Source organism: Geotrypetes seraphini, chromosome 12 (assembly GCF_902459505.1).
Source record: "Geotrypetes seraphini chromosome 12, aGeoSer1.1, whole genome shotgun sequence".
In the NCBI taxonomy this organism is placed as follows: domain Eukaryota; kingdom Metazoa; phylum Chordata; class Amphibia; order Gymnophiona; family Dermophiidae; genus Geotrypetes; species Geotrypetes seraphini.
The window spans coordinates 68,813,190-68,828,994 of NC_047095.1; the positions used below are offsets into that span (position 1 = coordinate 68,813,190).

General features: G+C 43.4%; 1 protein-coding gene across 3 annotated transcripts in view; it reads right to left on the reverse strand.

The window, feature by feature from the left end:
• MAST2 (microtubule associated serine/threonine kinase 2) overlaps positions 1–15,805 on the reverse strand; it is a 354,118-nt gene that overhangs the window by 296,351 nt on the left and 41,962 nt on the right. For all 3 annotated transcript variants that reach the window (XM_033915410.1, XM_033915412.1, XM_033915409.1), the window contains exons 5-6: positions 13,279–13,370; positions 2,400–2,475 (exon numbers count right to left, since the gene is read on the reverse strand). In XM_033915410.1, the coding sequence (XP_033771301.1) occupies positions 2,400–2,475; positions 13,279–13,370 (168 nt within the window). The remainder of the gene's footprint in view (positions 1–2,399; positions 2,476–13,278; positions 13,371–15,805) is intronic.

Below are 15,805 nucleotides of genomic sequence, written 5' to 3' on the forward strand. Positions count from 1 at the left end.
CATTCCCCCGAAAGTTCCCCAGCCCCACTTCCCCCTAACCCCACCCAAACCCCCCTCTAACCTGTTTCCGTTGGCCGGACAGACAGCTCCTGTCTGCGTCCTGCCCCTTCTCTGTGCATTGTGGGATGCACCAGGGAAGGGCCTAAGGGCCTGATTGGCCCAGGCGCTTAAGGCCCCTCCTGTAGGAAGGGCCATAAGTGCCTGGGCCAATTAGGCTCTTAGGACCCTCCTTGGTGCATCCCATAATAGGGATGGGGGCGAGCTTTCAGGAGAGGGGTCCGGGGGATCTGCAATTGCATTATGGGCTTCAGAGAGTTTGCGTTTAGCATAACTTAAGGAATTTTGCTTGCTAATCTGTTGTAGTTTTAAGAAGTCTCTTGGCCACGGTTTGTAATCCAAAGCATCCATTCAACTCAGCTCTGGGTTCTGCTTCAGATTCCATTTTAATGGGGAAAGCATGACCCATTTGCTTGATAAAAGTTGTGAAAGATAAACTTTCAGGTGGTGACCTTCTGCGATGGGGAAGTGGAGATGGATCTGATGGTATTCCATACGATTCCTCTGCGTAGAGGTTTGGATAGTCTGAGGAAGAGTGCTTTGACAGGTCAGAGTCATACTCTTCAGTGCCATGTCTTGGAGATGGCAAAAGCCTATAAGGATGTCAAAGTGATCGTCGAGAGATGCTCCAAGTGGGGCGTGGAGAATATCAACTATATCGATGGGAAGATTGATCCCTGGAGGTTGGATATGATGTGTCTCAATATAGAGTCAATGAGTGCCTGGAACAAGAAGTATGCCCTCTAGAAGACAAATATACTCTCCATGTCAAGCATCAATGAAGCAGGGTCTGAGACTGAGCCATAATGAGGGACTGAGACTGAGCCATGATGAGGGTGCAAGACTGAGCCATGAGGGTGTTGCTTGGACTGGGTTGGCATAGAATGAATGGAAGCCAGCACCTGCACCATGTATAACTTCAGCATCACAGCCAATTCTTTTTGTACCAGTTCTTTTATCTGGTCTTGTAAAGACGGTGCTGGTATAGTCAGTACAGAAAGCATTGTCTGAGCCTGGTGTTGAGGCGTTGGTGACCTCCATGTCGAAGCATGCCTCTGAGGTGACAACAGTTGTAGAGTTGATGATCGAGCTTAATTACACCTGTTTTGAATGTGTCAATGGTGTAGATGCTCTGGACAACTCAGAGACATGCCTGGAAGGAGAAAGAGCTTCATAGCCTTTTTGTGAAGCTCCCATAATAAAGGCAAAGGAGACAAAGTAGTGGTTACTTGAGGCATCGATGCTCTCAGTGTCGATGTCAAAGGTGGTTGGTGAGCATAAGCATCGGAGTCTATAGACATGGTTGATATTCCTGGGGTCCCAAAAAGCTTTTCTTATTGGGCTTGTCTGGTTTTCAGCGAACTTTCTGCAGTTTAGAAGAGAGGGTGCAGGAAATATTGCAGACCCTATGCACCATACATACCAGTTGTGTGGATCAGTTACCGATATAGTCTGATTACACTGGAGGCACCACTTAAAGCCACTTGGAGCCCTGAAACAGAGGGGAACACCACCGACACAAGGTCAAAAGACTCAACAGTCAGAGAGGATTCAAGTAAATGTTAAGCTGAAAAGGGATTAACATTCCCAGCATTAAAACAGGCTGAGAAATTAAAAAAAAAATCGAAACCAAATAACAGAAAACACAATAAAAAGTAAAATAATTAACAAAAAATGTAACAAAGGCAAAAATTAAAAGTTTGACATGCTTGGAGAGACTCCAAGAAATACAGCTTCTTAGTTCCGTGCAAAACTAAGAACTGATGGTCCTGGCAAGGCGTTGTTGGGTGAGAAGGCACTAGCACATGCACGGTACGGACAGTCTTCAAACTCTGAAAAAATTTAAAAGTGACAGTACACTTTAATACTCTCTGTACTAGGCTCCATGGATGACGTCACCCATATGTGAAAATATGCTACCTGCTTGTCCTGAAATAATGTTTATGCTTACCTTTTATGCATTTCCAGAGGGAGGCATTTGGGCCCAGTCAAAGTATGTGAGTATATTTACAGTAATTTCCAGGGAGGAGCAAATGTACTTAGGTGCATTTTTTCAACTACAATAGCGGGTTTTATAAGGCTATTTAAAAAAAAACATATAGGCATCTATGTTATCTTTATAAAATACTCTCAAAACAGAAAACCCTTTGGACTTCCTACCTTGGTGACTTATTATAAAATTGCCCCTCTCTGTGCCCATGTTAATACCTATACATCTACTTGCCGTGCATTGTGCTTCATGCATTTTAAAGTATTACATATAGGAACTGCTTTCAACTGCAAAATGCATGCAATACTCTAGACGTCTTCCCTATCCCACTTAAAACTATGTCATGACTCACCTCCGGGCAGGAACAAAAGAAAAGTGAGCAGGAGCATTAGGAGAGAAATTCCGTGGGCTATCCAAAGGACTACTACCTATGTTGATGAAAGAGAAAAAGTAGACTTGGTATAAAGGCAAAAAAAACAAACAAACCAAAAACCTTTGACATGAAAACAAAGCATGTACAGTGAAAACTTTCTGATCAGGAGATATACCACATACTACAAATGAGCGATGATCTCTTAATATCTGAAAACCAAATGATAATCTCAACTCTTTTTAGAATACATGAATGAAAGTAGAATTCAGAAAACATATTTGATCAAAGTGGCTCATAACAGAACTGATTTCAAAACAAAACTACAACCCAACATTCTTACTTCTCTCTTCCCAAATTAGTTGGTTGAACCAAATAGTTTATTTACAGATGGGTCCTAGAGTTGTTACTATAAGCATTAAAAAAACTAATGAAAATATATATTTTTATTTCAATGAGACAAAATATCTCCCGTGCAAATTTGGTGCCACAGAAGCTTTCAAGCATGCAGAGTATGTTCCAACAGTATTACTGTTAATAAATCAAGGACAGTTGATTTCAGATTCATCACCTGAAAAAGGAAAAACTTCAACTGCTAATGGTATTATGATTGGCTCAGTGTTCTACTAATTCAGACAGTACAATCTATTATAATTATGCTAAGCAGGGTTTCCATTTTTCAGGCATTTTCTTTGGCAAAGCTCAGAGTTCCAGCTGCAAGCAATCCTAATGTCCTTCTTGTTCCAGTCACTGTATAAACTGCTCTTCTGTTGCAACAACTAAGCTCAGAAGAACCTAGTACTGGCAGCAGTTTAGGGTCCTGCTTTAGTCTCCAAATAAAAAAAAGAGAAGCCAGAGGCAGCAACAACCTTCTTGTGTTGCTGAACTTATGCACAATTTTTGCCATAGGAGATCATGATCTTCTTCTACAACACATGGATTAAAGAACCAGTGCTACAGTGAGACCAATTGAAGATTAGGATTTTACCTTCGATAATCTTCGTTCTGTTAGTCCCTGTAGGATTCCATATGCTAGGTGTTCAATCCCTTCCTGCAAGCCGGGAGTTGCAGAAATCCAAACACTTTTCTGAACATTTGCTCCTCCCCCTTAGAGTGAGAGCTAAAGCCATCTGTGGTTGAGTCCCACCTCAAAGCAACATACCTGAACAAATCCATGGCAAGGAGGGTATAGGGGAAGATCCCCAGCAACATAAACAATTTCTGAACTGGTCTGTTCTGCAAAACACAAAACAAGTAATAAATAGGCACCAAGGCAACCCAGAAAAACATTGAGAAACAATGTTGAACTAACCTGCTGTGTGCAATGAGCACACTAAGAAACAGTCTTTGGCAATATGCATACTCACAGAAAACTCTCCACAGGATTCGTGAACTAGCTGCAAAATATTCAAGCCTATAAGGAGAATAACTGAGGCAAAAAGAAACAGGCTATTCCAAACAACTGAGGCCTAGAGTTTCAAAAATTTGCGTTAAAAACTGACGGGCCGCTATCGCAGCCATTATAGCAGCAATTTTAAAAAAGCGAGTCATTCTCCAAAAAACACTCATACAAATGAGGTTGGCAGACAGTAGTGAAGATTCGCTAAATATGCATATGCCCATTGCTGGTAATAGCGATTGGCACTTGCGCAAAATAAATTACATTATATTGATGTCTTCTTTCCTGCCAATACCTTTCAGTTCTAGGCGGTTTACAACAAGAAATTAGCCTGGGTATTCCCAGGGAGATTACAAGGTTGATAGCTATAGTATGTGTCGGGATCTGGGAATGGTCAATACGGTTTGGTTAAATCATTTGACAAATTTCTTGAATAGTATGGTTTTCAGTTCTTTCCTGAATGTTTTGTAGTTGGGCATCGAGGTCCGCAGATTTGAGAGATGGTGGTCTATTTTTGCTGCTCTGATGGCTAGTAGACCGTCATATATTTTTTTTTTGCTTTGCATGCCTTTGATTGGGGGATGGGTAAAGTGTGCTTGAGTTCTCCTTGGTCTGGATGTGTTTATCCAGATTAGGCGGTTGTTAGATAGCTTGGTCCATTTCCATTTAGGGCTTTGAATAGGGTGCAGTAGAATTTGTGTTGTATGCATGCTTGTATTGGGAGCCAGTGTGAGTCTTGGAAAGCTGAGGTAATGTGGTCGTACTTTTTTTCAGCGATTAGTCTTAGGGCTGTATTATGAACTGTTTGTAATTGTTTTAGCATGTTGGCGGGGCATGACAGGTAAAGTATGTTACAGTAGTCCAGGAGTCCTAGGATTAGCGCTTGTACTATGAGTTTGAATTGTTCGTTGCTGAAGTATTTTCGGACTTGTCTTAAGTTGCGCATGGTTGTGAATGCCTTCTGAATCATTTTGCTGATTTGAAGTTGCATGATGCAGCCTTTGTCTATCATTATTCCCAGCAGTTTTAGGTTAAGTTGTAAGGGATATGTGACAGAGTTTATTTCTATCTATTTTAGGAAACAGTTATGGCAGTACTTGCTGCATGAGGCCTTTGCTCAGTTATAACTGAAGTTTGGTTTATGAGAACTTTGATGGATTATTGTAAGGAAGCACAATGAAGCACTAGTCTATTTGATAAGTTTTATGTCAAGTTTTAATTATGTATGTATGATTGCTCTCCATTCTGGATAAGGGTGAGCTAAATAACTATAACTATGAACTATAAATGCAAAAAAAAAAACAACAACAAATCCAACCCCAACAGCAACAAATTGAGCCGCCAAAGTAAAGCAAACCTCCACCTGACAGTAGGAGAGATGCCCACTCTCTCATGCTGCCAAGCAACACTCCCCCCAGAACACACCTCTGGGCAGCAGGAGAGATGCCCACTCTCTCTCACTGCCAAGCAACACCCCCCCCCCCCCCGGCAGAGGCCCACTCTTTCCCACCACCTGCTCGGCAGCGGAAGAGATGCCTACTCCCTCTGGCCAGCAGGCCCGCCTCTTCAGAATGGCGGACCTTCCCCTTCCCAGTGCAGAGGAGCATGAGGCTCTTATTGGCCCAGGTTGTTTAAGGCCCTTCCTATGGGTGGGGCCATAGGCATCTGGACCAATCAGAGTTTTAGGCTCTTCTCCTGCGCATCTGAGGAGGGGGGCTTATGGTTCTGACTGAGCCAATCAGAGCTATTCTGAAGAGGCGGACCTGCTGACCGGGTTGGTTGTTTCTCAGCTTTCTGTTCCTGCTCTCAGTATGAGTTCTCATTAAAAAGAGTTTCCTGAAGAAGGATTTTTTTCCGAAACTGAAGATCAGTTGAACCATCTGTTTCTTGAGTTATTTCGAATTTGTCTGCAGCAGAACAACCTTCTTGTATCCTGGCATTTGTTAGAAACGCCTCTGGGAGTCCTAGCTTACATTGGATCTCCCATTGAGATAAGTTAATTTAATTATTTGTGAACAGCTGTGCAGTTTATTTGTTTTTCACACTGGCAGCGTATCACTGATAATTTATACTTTTAAGTCAACTATTAAGTGTGTTTGCACTATTTATTATATTAGATTCACATTGCACACATGAAGACTCAATGATGGTGTGGTGTGCTGGGCTGTTGCCCGTACACGGATTGAAGTATTGAACGTTACTCACGTTTAACTGACTTTTCAATCCACACTGAGGTCTTCTCACAAAATTTAATTTTCTTTTTTTTTTTTTCCAATTCTTTATTCATTTTTCATCTTACTTCAAGTACACAATATTACATCAATTGAATCATAATTATAATTATGGGAAAGGGGTGGTATATAGTTATAATATAGGTTTAATTAATTCTATGAATATAACACATGTATGATATTTTTTGATTACAATATATGTAAAAAGGGAGGGTGGGGGAGGGAGATGACAATTGAAAGAATTTCAAGTGATGTGTACAAAATTTAATTTTCATTTATAGTAATCACATTTTAGATTTATAATTGCAGTGTTTACACTACACAGTTTTCAAAACAGTGACAGTATAGAACTTTTACTGTCTTGACTAGATGGAGTAGGCATCCTTCCGGCCAGCCATCTAAGTAAGGTAAGAGGGAGAAAGCAGTGGTCGCCAGAGGCAAGGGGGGGGAATGTGCAGTGGTGAGAAAGAATGGGCATCTCTCTCACTGCTGTTGGGGGTGCGTTGCTTGGTGGCGGGAGACAGTGGGTGTCTCACTGCCAGGGACAGTGGGGGAGTTGCTTGGCGGCAAGAGACAGTGGGCATCTCTCCTGCTGCCGAGAGGGTTTTATTTTTTGGGGGGGGTCTGCTTGGTGATGGGAGGGGAGATGCAATGTCAGACTTTAACAAGCGTGCATAAGACATGCCTTTTCTCCCACAAAAATTACTATAATTCATAAGACACTGCTATAATACATACACTCAAAGAGTGCTTTTTACCACTCCCACTAAAAAACAAACAAAGCATAATTTATGTAATTTTTATTTTCTTTCATTAGCCACAGTCAAAACACATGCCATGAGATGATGCACTTATCACAGTGCTAGCACTGTATCAGCACCCCCTGGATCAGTCGCTGATTTTTTTGTCGCCAGAACCAACTCGGCGATGTTGAAGAAACCACCGGAATGCTCATTTAAATATTGAAGAGCCCATTTGCATGACAGTGTCAGAGACACTAGAAAGCTCAAAAAAGACGACGGATAAGCTGTTTTGATAATCTGCAGGCTAAACCGGCTGGAACTGGTTTAGAAACTGCGCTAAAGGCAACTTTTAAGTTTAGAGAATCTGGCCCTGAGTGTACACAGAGAGAGCAGGTCATATGGAATCCTACAAGAACCAACAGAAAGAAGATTATCAACGGTAAAAACCTAATCTTCCATTCTGTTACGTTCCTTCCAGATTTCATACGCTAGGTGAGGTACCAAAGCAATGGTAGCAGCTAGGGAAGGACAGAAGAGCCTGCCCTCAAAACCAAGGTCCCAAAAGCAGCATCAGAGCGAGCTGCCACATCCACTCTGCACGGCCGCGGACGATGTAAGTTGTGGAAATTTCCATTCAAATCCATCGAGCGATCAAGGACTTGGACTCCATGTGGCCAACCACGGTGAGGTGCAGCAGTCAGGACAAAGAGGTGATCAGACAGCCGGAAATCATTAGTCCTCATCAAATAGTAGAGCAAGACTCTCCTGACATTCAACTTGTGCAAGATCCAATTCTTTCTCTCAGAGTCTAGGGAATGAAAGGCAGGCAAACGAAACTCCAGGTTGACATGGAAGGCAGAAACCACCTTCGGTACAAAGGAAGGTACAGTACGGAGGACAACTTTTGTGTCCGTAATACAGAAAAAGAGTTCCCTGCACATAAGAGCCTGAAGCTCCAAAATACACCATGACAAGACAATGGTGACAAGAAAGACAGTCTTGCTTATCAGATCCAGAAGAGTAGCATCCTTCAGTGGCTCGAATGGGGCTTCCAAAAGGCCCTGAAGAATAAGATTCCATGAAGGGAAAGGATGATGCAAGGGAGGTGGCAAACGAAGTGCCTCTCTCATAAACCTAGTCACATCTGGATGAACAATAAGTGAAATGGAGCCTCTACATGCTCTGAAGCACGAAAGGTTTGCAACCTGAACTTTAAGAGAGGCCACTGCTAAACCCTTCTCTATACTCCCCTGAAGAAAAGCCAGTACCACCAAAATGGGAACCCATGCAGGCTCCTCCTAGTCCTTAGCACACCACTGTTGGAAAGCCTGCCAGGTTTTGACATAAGAAGCCATAATAGAGGGTTTCTTTGACTGCAAATATGTCAAGATGATTACATCTGAATAACCCCACATCATCAAGGTTGAGTGCTCAAGAGCCATGTTGTAAGACCAAAGCGCTGTAGGTTCTCCATGGGCACCAGACAAGGTAGCAATGAAGAAGGGGTTGGAGCTTCCTGTCCCGCTGAACATGTACAAGATCCACATACCACAGCCAACGAGGTCAGTCCGGAGCTACTAGAATTACGAGGCAGGGATATGTCACTATCCAGTGAATGACCCTATCAACCAGAGGCCATGGAGGGAACATATAAAGCAGCTTATGAGCAAGCCAGGGCTGAACCATGGCATCCAGCCTAGTGCTGCCCGATTCACGATTTGAATCGGTTCACCGATTCACTTCGGGTGAATCGATTCGAATCTATTTAAAAGCACAAAAAATCGGCTTCCCGATTCGGCTGACCCTCCCCCCTCGTCCCCTAAAGCAGGAGTGGCAGCGCTGCTCTTGTTGGCCGGCCGCTTCCTCACCTGCTTTAGAGGGCGAGGGGGGAAGGTCAGTCACGAAGTGCTGCTGTCCGGTACCACCCCCCTGGCGTCGGGTTTCCCTCTGGCGTCTGCTTCGCCCCCCCTTGGCGTCTGACTTCCCCACACCCGTTCATCTTTGAAGAACATCCTGCATAGAAGATCGTGGCGTTAGTGATGTTTGCAAACAGCTTCGAAGCTGTTTCCTCTGCCGCGGTCCCGCCCATCCTCTGACGTCAGGTCTTCAAGGGGAAAACAGGCCTTCAGGGGGGACAGGCAGGCCTTCAGGGGTGAGGTGCAGGCTTTCGGGGGGGGACAGACCTTCAAGGGCGGGGGCCCTGGTGTAGAAGTACACAGAAGGAGGGAGGGAAGGGGGGTTCAAAGAGACGTGCATATGCTGGACTTTGGGGGGAAGAAATAATGGGTCTAAAAATAGAGGAGAAGAAGAGAGATGATGGACAATGGGATTTAGGGAGGGAAGGAACAGAAAGGGAGAGAAGTTGGACACAAGGGATGGTGTGGAGGGGGGATAGAGATACTGGATAGGAGGGTAGTTGAGAAAAGAAAGGGAGAGATGGTGGACCCAGAGGTGGTGGGGAAGGAGGGAGAGATGCTGGATGAAAAGGTAGTTAAGAAAAGGTGGATCTGTGGAGGGAGACGAAAAAAAGGAAAGATGCCAGAGGACAGAGATGGCAGGTGGATGGTTAGCACGGAGAAAGAAGAAAGGAGACCCTAGCAAGCAAGTTATCAGAAGACAACCAGAGCCTGGGACCAACAAGATTTGAATAATGACCAGACAACAAAAGGTAGGAAAAATAATTTTATTTTCTGTTTTGTGATTACAATTGTCAGATTTAAAATGTGTATCCTGCCAGAGCTGGTGTTAGACCACAAACGTGAGCTAGGATTTAACAGAGAGAGGAAAAGTCTTTTTTGTTTGTTGATTTTGTTTACACCACAGCGCCAGTGTGGTTAGGAGAAGGCAAAGGGGGTTAAGAGGCTATAAAATAAACCCACCAGGATGTTTGAAAAAAAACACCCAATTGGGAAAAAAAAATCAAATCGAATCGGAAACCAATTCAATAGGCTGAATCAAATCGAAATTTTTTTTCCTGAATCAGGCAGCACTAATCCAGCCCTAGGTTTCCACGCTTTGTTCTTTGACTGAAGAAGCACCTGACCTTCGAGTTCTCTGCTGAAGCTGTCAAGTCTATCTGGGGCTGACCTCAGCGTTGTATGATCAGATGGAACACTTTCTACAAGAGGGACCATTCTCCCGGGTTCAGGACCTGTCGGCGAGGAAGTCTGCCTGTAAGTTGTCAACACATAAGAACAGCCTTACTGGGTCAGACCAATGGTCCATCAAGCCTAGTAGCCTGTTCTCATGGTGGCCAATCCAGGTCACTAGTACCTGGCCAAAACCCAAGGAGTAGCAATATTCCATGCTACCGATACAGGGCAAGCAATGGCTTCCCCATGCGCCGCCGAGACAGAAGCAACTACGCCCAGTGGAACAGCATGCGAGCTTCCTGGCCCAAGGAGCACTTCTTGTGCCTGCTTGATGATTTACGTACACCACCACTGTGGCGTTGTCAGAGAATACTCACACTGCTTTCCCTTCCAGAAGGAGCTGGAGAGTGAGTAACACCAGTCGAATTGCCCGGAGCTCCAGACAACTGATTGGCCAATGCTTCTGACGAGAAGTCCACTGCCCCTGAATGGAGTGGTTCCCGCAGTTAGCACCTCAACCCGACAGGCTGGCATCCGTCATAGAGTCATCCACTCTGAGATCCTGGACTAATTAGCCTAAGGCCTCTTTCCGGTGCATCTGGGCAGGGGCTTGAGACTCTAATTGGCCCAGGTTGTTTAAGGTTCCTCCCATAGGAGGAGCCTTAAACAACCTGGGCCAATCAGAGCATCAGGCCCCTTCCTGGTGCATCCCAGGATGCACCTGAGAAGGGAATGCCCAACATTTTGAAGAGGCGGACCAGCTGGCTGAAGATAGTATTAGGCATCTCTCAGGCCAGCCATTTAAAAATGGTAAAGGGTAGAGGATAGGAGGTCAGAGGCAACGGGGAGGGGGGTGCATGGTGGTGGGAGTGCATGGGTATCTCTCCTGCAGCAGAGGGGGGTTGGGGGGGTTTTGGTTGACAGCAGGAGAGATTGTCATATGGGAAAACACCCTCCAAGGAATCAAGACCAAGTTCGACAAGTTCCTGCTGAACTAGAAGGTACGCAGGTAGAGCTAGTCTCAGGGTGCTGGTCTTTGACCAGAGGGCCGCCGCATGAGCAGACTGCTGGGCACAATGGACCACTGGTCTGACCCAGCAGCGGCAATTCTTATGTTCTTATGTTCCTGCTGCCAAGGGATGTGTTAGTTGGCAGTGAGAAATATTATGCAACTCTCCTGCTGCTAGGGGGCGAGTTGGTTGGTGGCGGGAGAGACTGAGCATCTCTCCCGTTGCCAAGGGGTGTTTTGGTTGGTGGCAGGAGAGATTAGGTATCTTTCCCGCTGCCGAGGGGTGTGCTGGTTAGCGGCGCTGTATTGATTGGTGGTGGGAGAGATTGGGCATCTCTTCCACTGTTGGGCACATGCAAATTTAGTGAGTCTTCGCTATTCTCTGCCAATCTCATCTGCATGAGCGCTTTTTTGGAGAATGGCTCGCAAGATCACAAGAGTCACTGATTACCTTCTGGAAAACGCTGAAGTTCCTTCTTTTCAACTGAACAGTGCCAACGAATGCCTCCTCGTTCCTCCCCTTCTTTAACTCCTTCTCCCTCCATTCTCATGTTCCATGCCCCCATTCCTGACTCTGACTCCCACTCATCCTCAATCTCTACCCTCCTCCCATTCCGTGCTCGCCTTGCTCCCCCTCCCCTTCACTCTCAACATTTTAACTTCACCTTTCTCCTACAAATGTCAATTGTCAGTGACTTAGTCATCGGTGCCTTCGATGTCGACGGTGTTGATGTCTCTCCCTTCATGCTGACACTGAACAGCGTTTCCTGTTGTAGGATACGTTTTTTTATGGTGCACTTTTTCAGAGTGGAACACCGTGCACAGTTTTGTATCCGGTGCTCCAGGCACTGAAGGCACCAGCTGTGAGAATCCATAAGAGATCCATAAGAGATATAGTGCGAGAACACCGGCTGCACTTTTTAAAACCCATCAACAGGCGTGACATGGACAGGAAGACCGCCTCAACTAAATCGAATTTGATGGATGACGTACTACACAGGGCTCCACTGGTAAACCCGCTAGACAGCTAAAGAAAACTTCAATATTTATTTTTTAGTTTTTGAAGAATAACTATAAAGTAATAAAAACAAAGAACAAGAACTATAAAGTAATAAAAACAAAGAAATAAGCGCGAGAGCAGGAAGGCAAGGAAAAAATTCAACGACTGTTGAAAGACGCGACTTCTTAGCTCCATGGAAAACTAAGAACTGATCAGCCACGCACCTACGATGGGTGGGAAGGCACTCGCACATGCGCAATGTGGGCTATCATGCATGCGCAGTGCGGGCTATCGCAAACTTTCTACGTTTCTTAAAATGGTGATACACTTTTAAAGTGTCCATACCAAGGCTCCGTGGATGACGTCACCCACATGTGAGAATATGCTGCCTTTTTGTCCTGGGATAAGGAACAGTACTGCAGCATGATAATAGCAAAGCAAGAAAATCATTCAAATATTTCAAATGTGTATTTGGTCTGATGGACAAAATTAAAATATGAAAAATATTTAAAAATAGCAGTATTTATTTATTTTGTACTTGTGTACATGCTTGTTTACCCAAATATTCAGAGTCTAGTATAGCAAATGAAAATTTAGAAATCATTAACATTCAAAATACACCAAAAATACGATCATTAAATCTAACGCAAGGCTTGATGTTGTCTTCTAGATCAGCACCTCAAAAAACAACAAAATCAGTAAACAAAATAACTAATTAAAAGCCAAGGTTAATAATCATGCTTATTTGTATGAGCATTATTTTAAAATTCTGTTTTCTAGGAAACAATCCAAATCATATCTGCAACTGCTAAATTTACCCTTCTCTCCCCCACCCCTTTTTTTTTTTTTTTACAATATCACATTAGGCTTTTTTATCACCAGTTGTTGCGGTCTTAGCTCCGACACTCATAAAATTTCTATGCATGTGGGAGCTAATATCACTGCGGCTGGCGATAAAAAAGCCTAATGCAGCTTTGTAAAAGGGGGAGTTAGTAAACCATACCTATGTTCTTGAAACATTTTTATCATAGTCAAAAGATAAAAACAGAGAATGAAGAAATTTATCAGCATACCTCAAAAGATGATTCTATTCAGTCTGCCGTGTAATATATAAATGAAATGACTTCTACATTAGAGAATGACATGGGGACAAGTTTTTCCCCTTCCCCATGGGAACTCATTTTCCTGTCCAGACACCGCAAGTTCTTTTCCTGTCCCTGCCCCATTCCTTTAAAATCATAAGTGTTCGAGACTTATGCGGTTAAAGCAGAGCTTACAGGAATGGGGCAGGGACAGCTACAGCGACAAATTCAAAGGGACGGAGAAATTCAATTCCTGCAGTTCTCTATTCTACATAAAGCCACTTCAAATAAAAATTTAGGCTTACCTGCATGCCCATGTTGAGGAGAATGTGGTCGGGGTAATGTTGGAGATGTGCTAGATGTCACAATCAAGCTTTTTCGGTTACTAGTGCGACAACTGAAATGAAGGATTACACTGAAATTAGATGTTCACAAAACAAGAACTTAAGAACTGTTAACACCAAGAGTCTATTTTGATTTATTGTTACTGTTCATCAAATGAGGTCACTGTATTTTGAGGTATAAAGTCATAAAACTACAAAATAAAGGCAGATAAAAGTCATCAGGCTCTTCCAATCTGCTCCTTTTATTCTGCACTTTTATAGATTCTACAGGAAATTTATTAATACTCTTGGTGCCTAGCTACTATAAATAATATGAATCTGCTTCCTTAAATTGCATTACTATATTTTATGGAAATATCACCATTATGTCTTCTCTACTACTTCATATATGAGGGTTCTTCAAAAGTTTCCGAACGTTCATATTTTAATAGAAAATGTTTAGGCTGGGAGAAATGGTAAGAGGGCGTGATATAGAATGTCATTGTGTCTAGTCAGTCAGGCAAAACAGGATGATTATGTGGAAAAGTGATATACAGTCAAACCTCGGTTTACGAGTGCACCAGTTTGCGAGTGTTTTGCAAGACAAACAAAACATTCGCAAAATCGGCGCCTGGGAAACCGAGTTTGACTCAATTTACGAGCGCCACCCCCCACAATCCAGCATCCCCCCCAGCAATCTGGCATCCCCCCTCCCCCCAGCGATCCTACATCCCCTCCGAGCACCGAAACAACATCCCTTACCCCGAATGACCACCCACCGGAGTTCCTGAAAAGTATGTCCTTTGTCCTTGCAGTGGAGCACCATGGGAGCTGTAGTTATTTGCTTATTGATTCTACTCAGATGTTCCACCAATTTGGTCTTAATTTGGCAAATAGGGCAACCCACATACATAAGTGCACATGGGCAAATAATTACATAAATAACCCATTTAGAGCTACAAGTTGTCTGCTGATACAGCTTATAACTTTTCTTCATTTAGGGATGAACAAAAAACTTGCATTCCAAGGAAGTTGTACACATGGAGCACACACAGCAAGGCTGATACCCCCCACTTACTGTTTGTCCAAAATTCTCCGATGAGGATTTCACTGACGTCAATAAATTTGCCAGATTCTTAGGTCTAGTATAGACTACACAGGGGCCTTCCCGGAAAATCTCATGCATAGACAACACATGCCAATGTTTCCGTATAATACAAGCAATTTGATTTGCCCTGTCAGAATAAATTATAACACAAATATGTTTATCCATAGGTTCCTTTTGTTGCGGTTGTAACAACAGATCTGGGTGAGCATATAAAGCATGCCGATATGCCTGTTGAATTGTTCATTCCGGGAATGTCTACCCCTAAATCGTTGCATTAAAATTTTAGCCTGTTGTTTGAACTCATGGTCCGAGGAGCAAATATGTCTCACTAATAGGGACAGCCTGCTTTAGACGAACTGGATGACAACTCTCATACATGAGATACGTATTTTTGTCTGTGGCTTTACGATATACTGTAGTGTGTAAAAATTCCTTCCTTCTTAATAACTTTGACATCCAAAAAGGTTATCGAGCATCTCTCCCATGTCGTAGTGAATTTGAGATTCTTATCCACACCATGACATGTACAGATGCTCGGTAACCTTTTTGGATATCAAAGTTATACTGTGAATGTACTCTTGTAACCCATTCTGGGCTCCTTTGGGAGGACGGGCTAAAGAAATGAATAAATAAATAAAAATAAAAAATATAGTATTTTGTATTAAAGTTTTGGGGTTATTACACTTGTTGAGAGAAATAAAAAGGAATAAAGATTAAAAAAAAAAAAAAAAAGTTTTTGGGTTGTGGAACGAATCATCTGAGTTTCCATTATTTCTTATGGGGAAATTCGCTTTGATATACAAGTGTTTTGGATTACAAGCATGCTTCTGGAATGAACTATGCTCGCAAACAAGGTTTGACTGTACTTACCTTTGTTCCCAGGCCTAGACAGTTACCTAGGGCCATGTAGAAGAACTGAAGATACCTCTGGTAGTAGGAGACATGTCAGATCATAGTTTTTGTCACTTTTCAACTCCGCTCTGAGAAGTTTGTGACATCGTCTCCATCATTTTATCCACCATATGTTGTGTCCATTGCAGACATGCCCGTGGAGCATAGAAACTGCACATGGCTGCTTGTAATCTAACTACCGCTACTTCAAAGGAAAGCTTAAGGGAAGATTCAATCTTCCTATCCTAGGTGTCTTTCAGCGCTACACCTCCCTCAACCGACAATGTAGTTTTTTTGGTAACCGCGGACACTAAAGTGTCCACCCTCGGGAGCTTAAACTTCTCCAACTCCTCTTGTGCCACTGGGTACAACTGATGCATGGCCTTTGCCACTCAGAGACCTGTCTCTGGAGTGTCCCATTGAGCAAAAATAAGTTCCTGCATGGCCTCATGGACCGGAAATGTCTTAGGTGGTTTTCTCATGCCCGCCATAAGAGGGTTAGCCAACCCT